Source organism: Capra hircus, chromosome 25 (genome assembly GCF_001704415.2).
Source record: "Capra hircus breed San Clemente chromosome 25, ASM170441v1, whole genome shotgun sequence".
Lineage (NCBI taxonomy): Eukaryota > Metazoa > Chordata > Mammalia > Artiodactyla > Bovidae > Capra > Capra hircus.
In genome coordinates this window covers 19,029,644-19,046,391 of record NC_030832.1, presented here as the reverse complement: position 1 = coordinate 19,046,391, position 16,748 = coordinate 19,029,644, and the positions used below count along the sequence as shown (strand labels likewise).

At 37.8% G+C, this 16,748-nt stretch overlaps 1 protein-coding gene across 1 annotated transcript in view; it reads right to left on the bottom strand.

Annotated features, from left to right (window-relative positions):
* LOC102180560 (ATP-binding cassette sub-family A member 3-like) overlaps positions 1-16,748 on the bottom strand; it is a 268,750-nt gene that overhangs the window by 224,799 nt on the left and 27,203 nt on the right. Inside the window, exons 3-4 of the mRNA XM_018039865.1 lie at positions 14,526-14,653; positions 10,542-10,662 (exon numbers count right to left, since the gene is read on the bottom strand). Coding sequence (XP_017895354.1) covers positions 10,542-10,662; positions 14,526-14,653 — 249 coding nt within the window. The remainder of the gene's footprint in view (positions 1-10,541; positions 10,663-14,525; positions 14,654-16,748) is intronic.

Below are 16,748 nucleotides of genomic sequence, written 5' to 3'. Positions count from 1 at the left end.
AAGGGACAGGTCAAGCGGGGCTGAGACACTGTGTGCACACGACAGTGCATTTTGTTTGCAGCATCCCTCCTCCCCACAGCGTGACTGAACTAGTGAGCCTAAAAAACCAGCAAACAGAAGAAGTTAAACAGAGGGTACCGCCTTGGAAGTGATCCCACACGCCCCCACAATATCAGAGAAGGGCCAGATATATTTTCACTATTTTTAAAATCATTCTTTTTTTTTCTTTTTTTTCTAACTTTTTAAAAATTGTTAAGTCTTCTGTTTCTCCTTTAATTTTTATTTCTATAACCTACTATTACTATTAATAAAAAAGACTTTTTTTTTTAAGGCAAACACCATATATAGTCTTTGGATGGTAGTTGGTGGTGTTTTTTTTTTTTTTAAGAATTCTTTTTTTTTTTTTCTCTTTTTTTTTCTTTCTTCCTTTTTCCTTCTGCTTCTTTTCTTTAATATTGTATTTTTGAAAATCCAACCTCTACTCTAGATTTTTAATCTTTGCTCTTAGGTATTTGTTGTCAATTTTGTACATTTAAAAACCGAAATCTCACTACCCAAGTTTACCTGAGAGTGAGATTACTGGCTTGACCACTCTCTCCTCCTTTGGACTCTCCTTTTTCTCCACCAGGTGGCCTCTGTCTCTTTTCTCCCCCATCTCTTCTCTATCCAACTCTGTGAATCTCTGTGTGTTCCAGACGTTGGAGAACACCTAAGGAACCGGTTACTGGCAGGATTTGTCTCTCTCCTTCTCATTCCTCTCTCTTATCCTCCTGGCCACCTCTGTCTACTTCCTCCCTCTCCTCTTCCCTGTATAACTCCGTAAATACCTCTGAGCGGTCCAGACTATAGAGCGCACATAAGGAAGTGACTACTGGCTAGCTTGCTTTCTCCTCTTTTGATCTCACCGCATCTCATTCCAGTTACCTCTAACTACCCCCTCCATCTTCTCTTCTCCTTGTAACTCAGTGAACCTCTCTGAGTGTCCCTCAATGTGGAGAAACTTTTCATCTTTAACCTAGATGTTTTATCATCGGTGCTGTATAGATGGAGAAGTCTAGAGGCTACTGTAAAATAAAACTGAAAACCAGAAGCAGGAGGCTTAAATCCAAAGCCTGAAAACATTAGAGAACTCTTGAATTCAGGGAACATTGAGCAATAGGAGCTCATCAAATGCCTTCATACCTTCACTGAAACCAAGCTCCACCCAAGGGCCAACAAGTTCCAAAACAAGACATACCATGCAAATTCTCCAGCAACACAGGAACACACCCTTGAGCTTCAATATACAGGCAGTTCAAAATTATTCCAAAACCTTTGATGTCTCATAACTGGTCACTCCACTGCACTCCAGAGAGAAGAAACCCAGCTCCACCCACCAGAACTCCAACACAAGCCTCCCTAACCAGGAAACCTTGACAAGCCACTGATACAACCCCACCCACAGTGAGGAAGCTCCATAATAAAGAGAACTCCACAAATTACCAGGATATAAAAAGGCCACCCCAAACGCAGCAATATAACCAAGATGAAGAGACAGAGGAGTACTCAGCAGGTAAAGGAACAGGAGAGTTGCCCACCAAACCAAACAAAAGAGGAAGAGGTAGGGAATCTACCTGAGAAGGAATTCCGAATATTGATAGTGAAAATGATCCAAAATCTTGAAATCAAAATGGAATCACAGATAAATAGCCTAGAGACAAGGATTGAGAAGATGCAAGAAAGGTTTAACAAGGACCTAGAAGAAATAAAAAAGAGTCAAAATATAATGAATAACGCAATAAATGAGATCAGAAACACTCTGGAGGCAACAAATAGTAGAATAATGGAGGCAGAAGATAGGATTAGTGAAATAGAAGATAGAATGGTAGAAATAAATGAATCCGAGAGGAAAAAAGAAAAACGAATTAAAAGAAACGAGGACAATCTCAGAGACCCCAGGACAATATGAAACTCTCTAACATTCGAATTATAGGAGTCCCAGAAGAAGAAGACAAAAAGAAAGATCATGAGAAAATCCTTGAGGAGATAATAGTTGAAAACTTCCCTAAAATGGGGGAAGGAAATAATCACCCAAGTCCAAGAAACACAGAGAGTTCCAAATAGGATAAGCCCAAGGCGAAACACCCCAAGACACATATTAATCAAATTAACAAAGATCAAACACAAAGAACAAATATTAAAAGCAGCAAGGGAAAAACAACAAATAACACACAAGGGGATTCCCATAAGGATAACAGCTGATCTTTCAATAGAAACTCTTCAGGCCAGGAGGGAATGGCAAGACATACTTAAAGTGATGAAAGAAAATAACCTACAGCCCAGATTACTGTACCCAGAAAGGATCTCATTCAAATACGAAGGAGAAATCAAAAGCTTTACAGACAAGCAAAAGCTGAGAGAATTCAGCACCACCAAACCAGCTCTCCAACAAATTCTAAAAGATATTCTCTAGACAGAAAACACAAAAAGGGTGTATAAACCCGAACCCAAAACAATAAAGTAAATGGTAACGGGATCATACTTATCAATAATTACCTTAAACGTAAATGGGTTGAACGCCCCAACCAAAAGGCAAAGACTGGCCAAAGGGATACAAAAGCAAGACCTCTCTATATGCTGCTTACAAGAGACCCACCTCAAAACAAGGGACACATACAGACTGAAAGTGAAGGGCTGGAAAATGATATACCACGCAAATAGAGGCCAAAAGAAAGCAGGACTGGCAATACTCATATCCGATAAAATAGACTTTAAAACAAAGGCTGTGAAAAGAGACAAAGAAGGCCACTACATAATGATCAAAGGATCAATCCAAGAAGATATAACAATTATAAATATATATGCACCCAATATAGGAGCACCGCAATATGTAAGACAAATGCTAACAAGTATGAAAGGGGAAATCAACAATAACACAATAATAGTGGGAGACTTTAATACCCCACTCACACCTATGGACAGCTCAACTAAACAGAAAATTAACAAAGAAACACAAACTTTAAATGATACAATAGACCAGTTAGACCTAATTGATATCTATAGGACATTTCACCCCAAAACAATGAATTTCACCTTTTTTTCAAGTGCACATGGAACCTTCTCCAGGATAGATCACATCCTGGGCCATAAATCTAAGCTTGATAAGTTCAAAAAAATCGAAATCATTCCAAGCATCTTTTCTGACCATAATGCATTAAGATTAGATCTCAATTACAGGAGAAAAACTATTAAAATTCCAACATATGGAGGCTGAACAACACGCTTCTGAATAACCTACAAATCACAGAAGAAATCAAAAACGAAATCAAAATATGCATAGAAACGAATGAAAATGAAAACACAACAACCCAAAACCTGTGGGACACTATAAAAGTAGTGCTCAGAGGAAAGTTCATAGCAATACAGGCATACCTCAAGAAACAAGAAAAAAGTCAAATAAATAACCTAACTCTACACCTAAAGCAACTAGAAAAGGAAGAATTGGAGAACCCCAGAGTTAGTAGAAGGAAAGAAATCTTAAAAATTAGGGCAGAAGTAAATGCAAAAGAAACAAAAGAGACCATAGCAAAAATCAACAAAGCCAAAAGCTGGTTCTTTGAAAGGATAAATAAAATTGACAAAACATTAGCCAGACTCATCAAGAAGCGAAGAGAGAAAAATCAAATCAATAAAATTAGAAATGAAAATGGAGAGATCACAACAGACAACACAGAAATACAAAGGATCATAAGAGACTACTATCAGCAGTTGTATGCCAATAAAATGGACAACGTGGAAGAAATGGACAAATTCTTAGAAAAGTACAATTTTCCAAAACTGAACCAGGAAGAAATAGAAAATCTTAACAGACCCATCACAAGCATGGAAATTGAAACCATAATCAGAAATCTTCCAGCAAACAAAAGCCCAGGTCCAGATGGCTTCACAGCTGAATTCTACCAAAAATTTTGAGAAGAGCTAACACCTATCCTACTCAAACTCTTCCAGAAAATTGCAGAGGAAGGTAAACTTCCAAACTCATTCTATGAGGCCACCATCACCTTAATACCAAAACCTGACAAAGATACTACAAAAAAAGAAAACTACAGGCCAATATCACTGATGAACATAGATGCAAAAATCCTGAACAAAATTCTAGCAATCAGAATCCAACAACACATTGAAAAGATCATACACCATGACCAAGTGGGCTTTATTCCAGGGATGCAAGGATTCTTCAATATCCGCAAATCAATCAATGTAATTCACCACATTAACAAGTTGAAAAATAAAAACCATATGATTATCTCAATAGATGCAGAGAAGGCCTTTGACAAAATTCAACATCCATTTATGATAAAAACTCTCCAGAAAGCAGGAATAGAAGGAACATACCTCAACATAATAAAAGCTATATATGACAAACCCACAGCAAACATTATCCTCAACGGTGAAAAACTGAAAGCATTTCCCCTAAAGTCAGGAACAAGACAAGGGTGCCCACTTTCACCGCTACTATTCAACATAGTTCTGGAAGTTTTGGCCACAGCAATCAGAGCAGAAAAAGAAATAAAAGGAATCCAGATTGGAAAAGAAGAAGTAAAACTGTCACTGTTTGCAGATGACAAGATCCTCTACATGGAAAACCCTAAAGACTCCACCAGAAAATTACTAGAGCTAATCAATGAATATAGTAAAGTTGCAGGATATAAAATCAACACACAGAAATCCCTGCATTCCTACACACGAACAATGAGAAAGTAGAAAAAGAAACTAAGGAAACAATTCCATTCACCATTGCAACGAAAAGAATAAAATACTTAGGAATATATCTACCTAAAGAAACTAAAGACCTATATATAGAAAACTATAAAACACTGATGAAAGAAATCAAAGAGGACACTAATAGACGGAGAAATATACCATGTTCATGGATCGGAAGAATCAATATAGTGAAAATGAGTATACTACCCAAAGCAATTTACAAATTCAATGCAATCCCTATCAAGCTACCAGCGATATTTTTCACAGAACTAGAAAAAATAATTTCAAGATTTGTATGGAAATACAAAAAACCTCGAATAGCCAAAGCAGTCTTGAGAAAGAAGAATGGAACTGGAGGAATCAACTTGCCTGACTTCAGGCTCTACTACAAAGCCACAGTCATCAGGACAGTATGGTACTGGCACAAAGACAGACATATAGATCAATGGAACAAAATAGAAAGCCCAGAGATAAATCCACACACCTATGGACACCTTATCTTTGACAAAGGAGGCAAGAATAGACAATGGAGTAAAGACAATCTCTTTAACAAGTGGTGCTGGGAAAACTGGTCAACCACTTGTAAAAGAATGAAACTAGATCACTTTCTAACACCGCACACAAAAATAAACTCAAAATGGATTAAAGATCTAAATGTAAGATCAGAAACTATAAAACTCCTAGAGGAGAACTTAGGCAAAACACTCTCTGACATAAATCACAGCAGGATCCTCTATGATCCACCTCCCAGAATTCTGGAAATAAAAGCAAAAATAAACAAATGGGATCTAATTAAAATTAAAAGCTTCTGCACAACAAAGGAAAATATAAGCAAGGTGAAAAGACAGCCTTCTGAATGGGAGAAAATAATAGCAAATGAAGCAACTGACAAACAACTCATCTCAAAAATATACAAGCAACTTATGCAGCTCAATTCCAGAAAAATAAACGACCCAATCAAAAAATGGGCTAAAGAACTAAATAGACATTTCTCCAAAGAAGACATACGGATGGCTAACAAACACATGAAAAGATGCTCAACATCACTCATTATTAGAGAAATGCAAATCAAAACCACAATGAGGTACCACTTCACACCAGTCAGAATGGCTGCGATCCAAAAATCTGCAAGCAATAAATGCTGGAGAGGGTGTGGAGAAAAGGGAACCCTCCTACACTGTTGGTGGGAATGCAAACTAGTACAGCCACTATGGAGAACAGTGTGGAGAGTCCTTAAAAAATTGCAAATAGAAGTGCCTTATGACCCAGCAATCCCGCTGCTGGGCATACACACCGAGGAAACCAGAATTGAAAGAGACACATGTACCCCAATGTTCATCGCAGCACTATTTATAATAGCCAGGACATGGAAACAACCTAGATGTCCATCAGCAGATGAATGGATAAGAAAGCAGTGGTACATATACACAATGGAGTATTACTCAGCCATTAAAAAGAATTCCTTTGAATCAGTTCTGATCAGATGGATGAAACTGGAGCCAATTATACAGAGTGAAGTAAGCCAGAAAGAAAAACACCAATACAGTATACTAACACATATATATGGAATTTAGGAAGATGGCAATGACGACCCTGTATGCAAGACAGGAAAAAGGACACAGATGTGTATAACGGACTTTTGGACTGAGAGGGAGAGGGAGAGGGTGGGATGATTTGGGAGAATGGCATTCTAACATGTATACTATCATGTAAGAATTGAATCACCAGTCTATGTCTGACGCAGGTTGCAGCATGCTTGGGGCTGGTGCATGGGGATGACCCAGAGAGATGTTGTGGGGAGGGAGGTGGGAGGGGGGTTCATGTTTGGGAACGCATGTAAGAATTAAAGATTTTAAAATTTAAAAAATAAAAAGAAAGAAAAAAAATAAAATAAAATAATCAGAAAAAAAAGATGTAAGAATTAAAGATTTTAAAATTAAAAATAAATAAATAAATAAGTGTAAAAAAGAAAAAAGCGTACTAGAGTGGGGTGCCATTGCCTTCTCCTTGTTATATGCTACAAGATGGATAAATCTTGATGACATTATGCACAAAAATACAATCAATGCATGATTCCACTTAAATGAAGTATCTAGAGTAGTCAAACTCATAGAAACAGAAAATAGAATGGTGGTCTCCAAGGCTGGAAGAAGGTTGCTTAATTGGTGCAGGGTTTTATTTTTGCAATATTAAATAGTTCTGGAGATCTGCTACACAATAATATACCTTTGTTGTGCACTTAAGAAAATGATTCATATTTAAATATTCTTATTACAATTTTTGTAAATATCACTTTCAAATTTCACTGAACTAATTCTGATCATCTCTTCTACCACAACTGATTTAACTGGTCCAGATCCTAATAATTAATACCATAGATTTTTACTGTTGATGGGGATTTAAAAGGTCACTTACTCCAAATACTCATTTTTCACCTTTAGAAACTTTGTCCAGAGTGGTTAAGCTCATAAAGGTACTGACTAACATAGTCTGAGAAAGAAACATCAAAATACTTGACTCCCAGTCACTATACTATAATGTCACTTACAAGGAGAATATCTCTTCATATCAGTTTTTAATATTAATTTGCTACACAGTACCATTCAATAGGTGAAATCTGTCTAATTTTTCTTTCTTTATAGTAGTTTTGGTTTTTAATCTTTATTTTTACTTTATTTTACTTTACAATACTGTATTGGTTTTGCCATACATTGACATGAATCCGCCACGGGTGTACATGAATTCCCCATCCTGAACCCCCTCCCACCTTCCACCCCATATCATCTCTCTGGATCATCCCCATGCACCAGCCCCAAGCATCCTGTATCCTGTATCAAACATAGACTGGCGATTCGTTTCTTACCTGATAGTATACATGTTTCAATGCTGTTCTCCAAAATCATCCCACCCTCTCCCTCTCCCTCAGAGTCCAAAAGTCTGTTCTATACATCTGTGTCTCTTTTGCTGTCTCGCATACAGGGTTATCATTACCATCTTTCTAAATTCCATATATATGTGTTAGTATACTGTATTGGTGTTTTTCTTTCTGGCTTGCTTCACTCTGTATAATTGGCTCCAGTTTCATCCACCTCATTAGAACTGATTCAAATGTATTTTTTTAATGGCTGAGTAATACTCCATTGAGTATATGTACCACAGCTTTCTTATCCATTCATCTGCTGATGGACATCTAGGTTGTTTCCATGTCCTGGCTATTATAAACAGTGCTGCAATGAACATTGGGGTACACATGTAGTAGGTTTTTTAAGGAAAGCCTCCCTTGAGGAATAGCATATATTTAAATGTTTTTATGGGACCAAAGCTTCTTTTTGGTTTTAAACTACTATTTTTCCACTAAGATCATGTACTTTTCAATTAACTTACTCACTCTCAGAACTACACTTAGGATGCAGCACACTAATTTTTAAAAAAGGCCACTTTTGATTAGAGAAATACTCAATGTTTTTGATAAAAATGATAAGACACTACACAATCCCACCACTCTAACTTTCTTTATTTTCAGACAGCCATTCTAGTTTTTATACAGACCATTATACATTTTCATAATTCTATCCATATGGTTCTGTATTTATCAGGTTTGATAATGATTATTTTTCATCACTACACAGTAGTCTGTCATACTGATATATCATCATGTTCTTGATAATGGTAAACTACACATAGCTTTTGTCTTCTGCTGAATAATTTAGTAAAGACAAATTCTCAGGATTGTTAGTTAATTCAAGTCCTCTATTGTTTGTTTCTTTGTGGGGTGGGGGGGGGTGCTTCACTGATGGCTCAGACGGTAAAGCATCTGCCTGTAGTGCGGGAAACCCAGGTTCAATCCCTGGGTTGGGAAGATCTCCTGGAGAAGGAAATGGCAACCCACTCCAGTACTTGTGCCTGGAAAACTCCATGGACTGAGGAGCCTGGTAGGCTACAGTCCATGAGGTCACAAAGAGTCGGACACAATTGAGTGGCTTCACTTTCACTTTCTATTGTTTTTTATCCTTAAAGTTAACCTATGTAACTTAAAAAAAATTTAAAACTACCATTGCATAATGAAACTTCATTCATCAAAATAACTGCCCCAAATAATACAGGAACCATAAACATGCAAATAGTTTTAATAAATGAAGACGTGTCTATGTCAGCAGAGCCAACATTTACCAAAACAGACTAAATAAATGCATGGATATACATTGATAAAAGTTCAGGAAATGATCGAAGGTAATACAAAGATACTTTCCAAGTGTATCAGTTCAGTTCAGTTCAGTCGCTCAGTCATGTCAGACTCTTTGCGACCCCATGGGCTGCAGCACGCCAGGCCTTCCTGTCCATCACCAACTCCCAGAGTTCACTCAAACTCATGTCCATTGAGTCAGTGATGCCATCCAAACATCTCATCCTCTGTCCTCCCCTTCGCTTCCCCCCTTCAATCTTTCCCAGCATAAGGGTCATTTCAAATGAGTCAGTTTTTCCCATCAGGTAGCCAAAGTATTGGAGCTTAAGCTTCAGCATCAATCCTTCCAATGCATATTCAGGACTGATTTCCTTTACGATGAACTGGTTTGATCTCTGCAGTCCAAGCGACTCTCAAGAGTCTTCTCCAGCACCACAGTTCAAAAGCATCAATACTTTGATGCTCAGCTTTCTTTATAGTCCAACTCTCACATCCATACATGACTACTGGAAAAACCATAGCTTTAACTAGACAAACCTTTGTTGGCAAAGTAATGTCTCTGCTTTTTAATATGCTGTCTAGGTTGATCATAGCTTTTCTTCCAAGGAGTAAGCATCTTTTAATTTCATGGCTGCAGTCACCATCTGCAGTGATTTTGGAGCCCCCAAAAAATTAAGTCTGACACTGTTTCCACTGTTTCCCCATCTGTTTGTCATGAAGTGATGGGACTGGATGTTATGATCTTAGTTTTCTGAATATTGAGTTTTAAGCCAACTTTTTCCACTCTCCTCTTTCACTTTCATCAAGAGGCTCTTTAGTTCTTCACTTTCTACCATAAGGGTTGTGCCATCTGCATATCTGAGGTTATTGATATTTCTCCCAGCAATCTTGATTCCAGCTTGTGCTTCTTCCAGCCCAATGTTTCTCATGATGTACTCTGCATATAAGTTAAATAAGCACAGTGCCAATATACAGCCTTGATGTACTCCTTTCCCAATTTGGAACCAGTTTGTTGTTCCATGTCCAGTTCTAGCTGTTGCTTCCTGACTTGCATACAGGCTTTTCAAGAGGCAGGTAAAGTGGTCTGGTATTCTCATCTCTTTAAGAATTTTCCAGAGTTTGTTGTGATCCACACAGTCAAAGGCTTTGGCATAGTCAATAAAGTAGATGTTTTTCTGGAACTCTCTTGCTTTTTCAATGATCCAACAGATGTTGGCAATTTGATCTCTGGTTTCTCTACCTTTTCTAAATCCAGCTTGAACTTCTGGAATTTCATGGTTCACGTACTGTTGAAGCCTGGCTTGGAGAATTTTCAGCATTATTTTACTAGCGTGTGACATGAGAGCAATTGAGTGCAGGAGTTTGAGCATTCTTTGGCATTGCCTTTCTTTGGGATTGGAATGAAAACTGAGCTTTTCCAGTCCTATGGCCACTGTTGAGTTTTCCAAACATATAAAGTTTTCTATATGCTTGTTTTACCATCAAAACTAAATTTAAAAAACTTACTGTCACAATTCACAAACAAACACATGTCTCACATGCTGAAAAAAATGTTAAATGACTGTCAGATTGGACAACCAAAATAATAATTAAGTGTGCTTAAGGATATGCTCACCAGGACTTCCCCCTTCTGCAGAGGTAGGGTTCCTGGGTCCTACAGAGGGATTTACTGGAAAGAGAAGTTCTGTAAACCATGGAGTATTTTTTTCAGAATGGTAACGCAGACGATATTTTACCTAGAATGAACAATAATAGAAAACAAATATTTTAAGCCAATAAAAATCAAAAAGCAAATACTAGCCATGAAAGGTACATAAAATACAAAGTTAAAAGTTGTGTTTTGAGGACAAGTGAGCAGTTCAGAGTTCCAAATGAGGAGAAACGACAGTATCATTGTCAACAGGGAACAAGTAGCAGGACTCACATCCTATAATCACAGTCATAATTTAAAATGGACTAAATTTACATGTTTCCTCTTTTATCTCCATGGCATTTTGCCTTTGAGTTTCAAAGACACAGTAGTGGTACCTTCTTTGATCATTATGAATGAATTTTCTACACGGAGAACTGACCTGCCTACTTCCCTGGTGGGAGAAAGAAATGACAACCCACTTCAGTATTCTTGTCTGGGAAATCCCACAGACAGAGAAGTCTGGCAGGCTACAGTCCATGGGGTCACAAAGAGTTGGACATGACTCAGTGATTAAACAACAACTTCTCTGGTGTCTTCCCTGGTAGCTCAGTGGTAAAGAATTCACCTGCTAATGTAGGAAATGTGGGTATGATCCCTGGGTTGGAAGATCCCCTGGAGAAGGAAATTGCAACTCACTCCAGTTATTCTTGCCTGGGAAATCCCATAGACAGAGGAACCTTGTGGGCTATAGTCCATGGGGTATTAAAAAGTCGGTCACCACTTAGCGACTAAACAGCAGCAACAACTGGTGAAAATTCAGAAAGTTCTATTATTTCATTTCCCATCATGTTAGCCAAATATGGTAGGGCAAAAATATAACTCCCTCTTCAAAATAATGAATGACACATAAGGAAAAACCCAGATGAAGAAGAGAAGGAATGATAACATTTAAATGTTGAATGTTGCCTATTTTAAGTATTAAATGAAAAAATAATTATCACTGCGTCTGAAGAGATAAGTAAGCTAAAAGTGTAAATTATGGTAGAATCTGAGTAGCTTAACAAGATGAAAGATTTCTGTCACCAATGATCAAGGAAGCAGAACAGAGAAAGTGAGAAGGAACAGGCACCTGCACTATGTCTAAGTAAAAATTCACATAATTCAGTCATTTATAAACAGAGTTTTAACTAGCTACAGCATGCTTAAATATCTTAGTACACAATCCTTGATCTCAGAGAACTCAAAAAGTGTTAAAGGAGCACAGAGGAGGGAAGAGGACACTTTGCACTTACAACAAGAGTTTCCTAGAATGAATGACAACTATCCAAAGAAAATGAGGGACCTCTAGAGAACACATTTCCTCCCCAAAAGAGGATAATGTGACCAAAGGCAGAGGAGCAAGAGACAACATAGTACATGCAAAGAACTGCTACTGGTTCAGTATTGCTACAACATAAATTTCAAAGAAAGAAGAGACAAAAATGGGGCTGGAAGGGTATTCAGAAACAGGTCACTGATGGCCTTGTATCCTGTGCAAAGAAACTTCTGTAGTCAATGGAGCACCCCTGATGTCTTTAACATAGCAGAGCAACCTGATCTTTTTTGTGTTCTTAATGAATTGTTGGGGTGTCCATGTGGATAGATTAAGTCTTGCCTGGGAAATTCAGCTAACATATAAAGTTCAGCTACATAAGAGCCACAGGTTGAGGAAAGAAGGAAAGTATAGTAGGTCTACATTATCCATGAAGTCAGAAAGCAGAGATAAGAAATTTTGTTTGGTAAAGTGTAGAAAAAGAGAACAGGTATCTGGGAAAATAACCTGGGGAAAAAAGTTTCAGGAATACATTTCAAATGGTAGACACAGAGAATCAACAACAAAAATGAAGTTTGCAACTGTACCAAAGTTACTTGATATTTGGGCCAAGGGGTCCACATATACCAATAAAGTTATATAAGAACAAGCATTTTTTTTTTCAGGCAGTAATTAGCACAAAGTAGACATATATGAAAAGAATAAAGTGAGTTTCTTCCCTTCTCCTGGCAAATACTTGCCTCTTAAATGCTGGATCTGGCTCTATGCACAGATACTATAGCTTGATCATTTGTGTCAACCCTACATAGAACATCTCTCTCTGGTAAAGAGACACACCAAGTTACCAAGTTCAAAACACTCCACCTTGAGCAACGTTATGAGAGTCTTCTTCAGTGGCTGCAGGTGTCCTAATTCTGATGCAACCTGGCTAAAGCCTAAAAACTGTTGCTGCTGCTGCTGCTGCTGCTAAGTCACCTCAGTCGTGTCCGAATCTGTGACCCCAGAGATGGCAGGATTCTCCAGGCAAGAACACGAGTGGGTTGCCATTTCCTTCTCCAATGCATGAAAGTGAAAAGTAAAAGTTATGTCGCTCAGTCGTGCCCAACTCCTAGCGACCCCATGGACTGCAGCCTACCAGGCTCCTCCGTCCATGGGATTTTCCAGAGACTTAGAAGAGAAATTAAGTAATTTATTCAAAAGAAAGAAGCCTTTCCTGTTGGAATCTGCCAGTGTATGCATGCATTCTAAGTAGCTTCAGTTGTGTCTGACTCTTTGTGGCCCAATGAACTGTAGTCCACCAGACTCCTCTGTCCATGGAATTCTCCAGGTAAGAATACTGGAGTGGGTTGTCATGTCCTCCTGCAAGGGATCTTCCCCACCCAGGGATCGAACCTGCAACTCCTGTGACTACTGCATTGCAGGCAGATTCTTCACCTCTGAGCCAGTGGAAAGCCCTTGCTAGTGTATACATATCTGGCTTTATTTTAAAGATCAAACTTAAAATATATAAAGGACATGCAAATTAGCTATTAGTGGTGTTACAGAAGCTTCCATGGCCACCAGAGAGAGAATCAAGAATTCTCAAAGTTAAAGCAATTACCTCTTTGGATATGTAGCAACAATATATTAAAGCATGACACCAAGTGCAAAAAAAAGAGGTATTTAGCAGGCAATTGTCCTAACAAGAAGGCAGAGAAACTCCTTCTAAAGCTCACAATCCCAGTAATTAAAGCTGCCACAGCCAAAAAATTTCCAGACATGAGCTGGGCTGCTTTTGTATTTGTTTAATGTTCACATAGTAACAACTTTATTATAAACTTGACTTCACATGCAAAGTCAGAATGGGAATTACACTCAAAATCAACACATTAAAAAGTTTAAATATCATATATAGGTATGTATTGTCTGAAATTCTAGAGATATATAAACAGGTAACAGATATTACTGCCCATCTTTTTTATGTATCTATATTATTATTTTCTTAACCACAATTTGCAGGCCTGGAAACATCTACCTGGCCAGGTTGATTGGCAAAATAAATATCCTTACTAAAGTTCCTATTACTTCATTTTTCTGAATACAAGACCTTAAGAGTGGGTAAGCGTCACTCAGTCGTGTCCGACTATTTGCGACCCCATGGACTATACAGTCCATGGAATTCTCCAGGCCAGAATACTGGAGTGAGTTGCCATGTCCTCCTCCAGGGGATCTTCCCAACCCAGGGATAGAACCCAGGTCTCCTGCATTGCAGGCAGATTCTTTACCAGCTGAGCCATCAAAAGCCCAAGAATAGTGGAGTGGGTAGCCTATCCCTTCTCCAGCAGATCTTCCAGACTCAGGGATCAAACAGGGGTCTCCTGCATTGCAGGCGGATTCTTTACTAACTGAGCTACCAGGGATGCCACAAGACCCTAAGGTACAATTTTATTCTTATCAGCATAATGTGATGACTAAAAGCACAGGTATTAAAATAAGTTGGAACTATTAAAGGATTCAAATTCCTGCTCTTATATACAGCAGTTTGCTCTTATATACAGCAGTTATTATCTTGAGCAAGTTATAACTTTTGCTGTGTATAAAATCATGATATTACCTTCATTTCATTAAAACCCTGAAGCTTTGAAATATAAAGTCTTTAGATAAAACTTTCTCACCTTAAGTGGCAATCTGTCATTACTGTTTTTGAAGTCATGATCAAATATGATAGCAGCCAGCACAAGAGCAGAGTGATTTTCATATTTAATATGCTTTTCAAAATCTTCTTCTGAAGGAAAGCCGCGAACTGTACAGAGAAAAACAAGCATCATACAAATGCAAAATGTCTAATGATTATTCCTATCTTTCTATCATTACCATAAATACCATAATCCTGTCATAGTATTATAAAATTTAGAACATTATTACTCAAATATTGCCATCACAGATGTCCTCGTGAATATCTGGGGTACACAAAATTATTATGTATTATAAACTGTATATGTTATTTTGAATAATGTTTAACCATTACAATAACTGTATATTAAGGCAAACTGGGACAGGAGAATTTTCTATTGTGTTTTGAAATCTAGTGATTTAAAGGAAAAAAGGTGAAGAGAAATGACACTTATTTCTGTGGGAACTATGATATTTCAGAAACTAACCTTAAGTTGTAGAATAAAACTACATTTTCAATTATATTTCTCATTCACAAGTGAATCTGTATGAAATTTGGAAATACATTCTCCCAAAACCACCCATACACAATCACACACATACAAGTAACTTAACTGACTGAAGAATTTTCATAGGAAGTAAAAACCACAATCACTGCTAACCAAAATGATCACGTGGATCACAGCCTTGGGTACAATGAAGCTATGAGCCATGCTGTGCATGGCCACCCAAGACAGATGGGTCACAGTGGAGAGTTCTGACAAAACATGATCCCCTGAAGAAGGGAATGGCAAACTACTCCAGTTTCATTGCCTTGAAAATCCCATGAACAGTATGAAAAGGCAAAAAGAAATGATACTGGAAGATGATTCCCACAAGTTGGTAGGTGCCCAATACACTACTGAGGAAGAGTGGAGAAATGGCTCCAGAAAGAATGAAGAAGCTGGGCCACAGTGGAAATGACTCTTACTTGTGGATGTGTCTAGTGGTGAAAGTAAGTCTGATGCTATAAACAAGAATATTGCACAGGAACCTGGAATGTTAGGTCCATGAATCAAGGTAAATCAGATGTGGTCAAGGAAGAGATGGCAAGAGTGAACATCAACATTTTAGGAAATCAGTGAAAAAAGAATGGACAGTAATCAATGAATTTAATTCAGATAATCATTATATCTAATTGTGGGCAAGAATCCCTTGGAAGAAAGGGAGTAGCTCTCACAGTTAACAAAAGAGGGGTGCAATCTCAGAAAGGACAGAATGATCTTGGTTAGTTTCCAAGACAAACTTTTCAACCTTACAGTAATCCAAGTTTATGTCCCAACCAATAAAGCCGAAGAAGCTGAAGTTAAACAGTTCTAGTAAGACCAACAAGATGTTCTAGAACTAACAAGAAAAAAAGATGTCCTTTCCCTCACAGGGGACTGGAATACAAAGTAAGAAATAAAGAGATACCTGGGGTAACAGGCAAGTTCGGCCTTAGAGTACAAAATTAAGCAGGGCAAAGGCTAACAGAGTTTTCTGAGATAACACACTGGTCATTGCAAACACTGTCTTCCAAAAACACAAGAGACGACTCTGCACATAGACGTCATGAGATGGTCAAAACTGAAATCATATTGATTATATTCTTTGCATCCAAATATGGAGAAGATTTATACAGTCATCAAAAACAAGATCTTGAGATGAATGTGGCTCAAATCATGGGCTCTTTACTGCCAAAATTCAGGCTTAACTTGAAGAAAGTAGGGGAAAAACATTAGGCCATTCAGGTATGACCTAAATCAAATCCTTTATGATTGATTATACAGTGGAAATGACAAATACATTCAAGGGATTAGGTCTGGTAGATAGAGTGCCTAAAGAACTATGGAAGGAGGTTCATAAAATTGTACATGAGGTGGTGATCAAAACCATCCCCCCTAAAGAAGAAATTCAAGAAGGCAAAGTGGTTGTCTGAGGAGGCCTTAAAAATAGCTGAGAAAAGAAGAAAAATGAAAGGAGAGGGAGAAAAAATATGTATATATATATATATGTAGCTGAATGCAGCATTGCAAAGAATAGCAAGGAGAAATAAGATAGCCTTCTTAAGAGAACAATGTAAAGAAATAAAGGAAAACATCAGAACAGGAAAGACTAAAGGTCTCTTTGAGAAAATTGGAGATGCCAAAGGAATATTTCTTGCAAAGATGGGCACAATAAAGGACATAAAATTGCAAGGGCCTAAG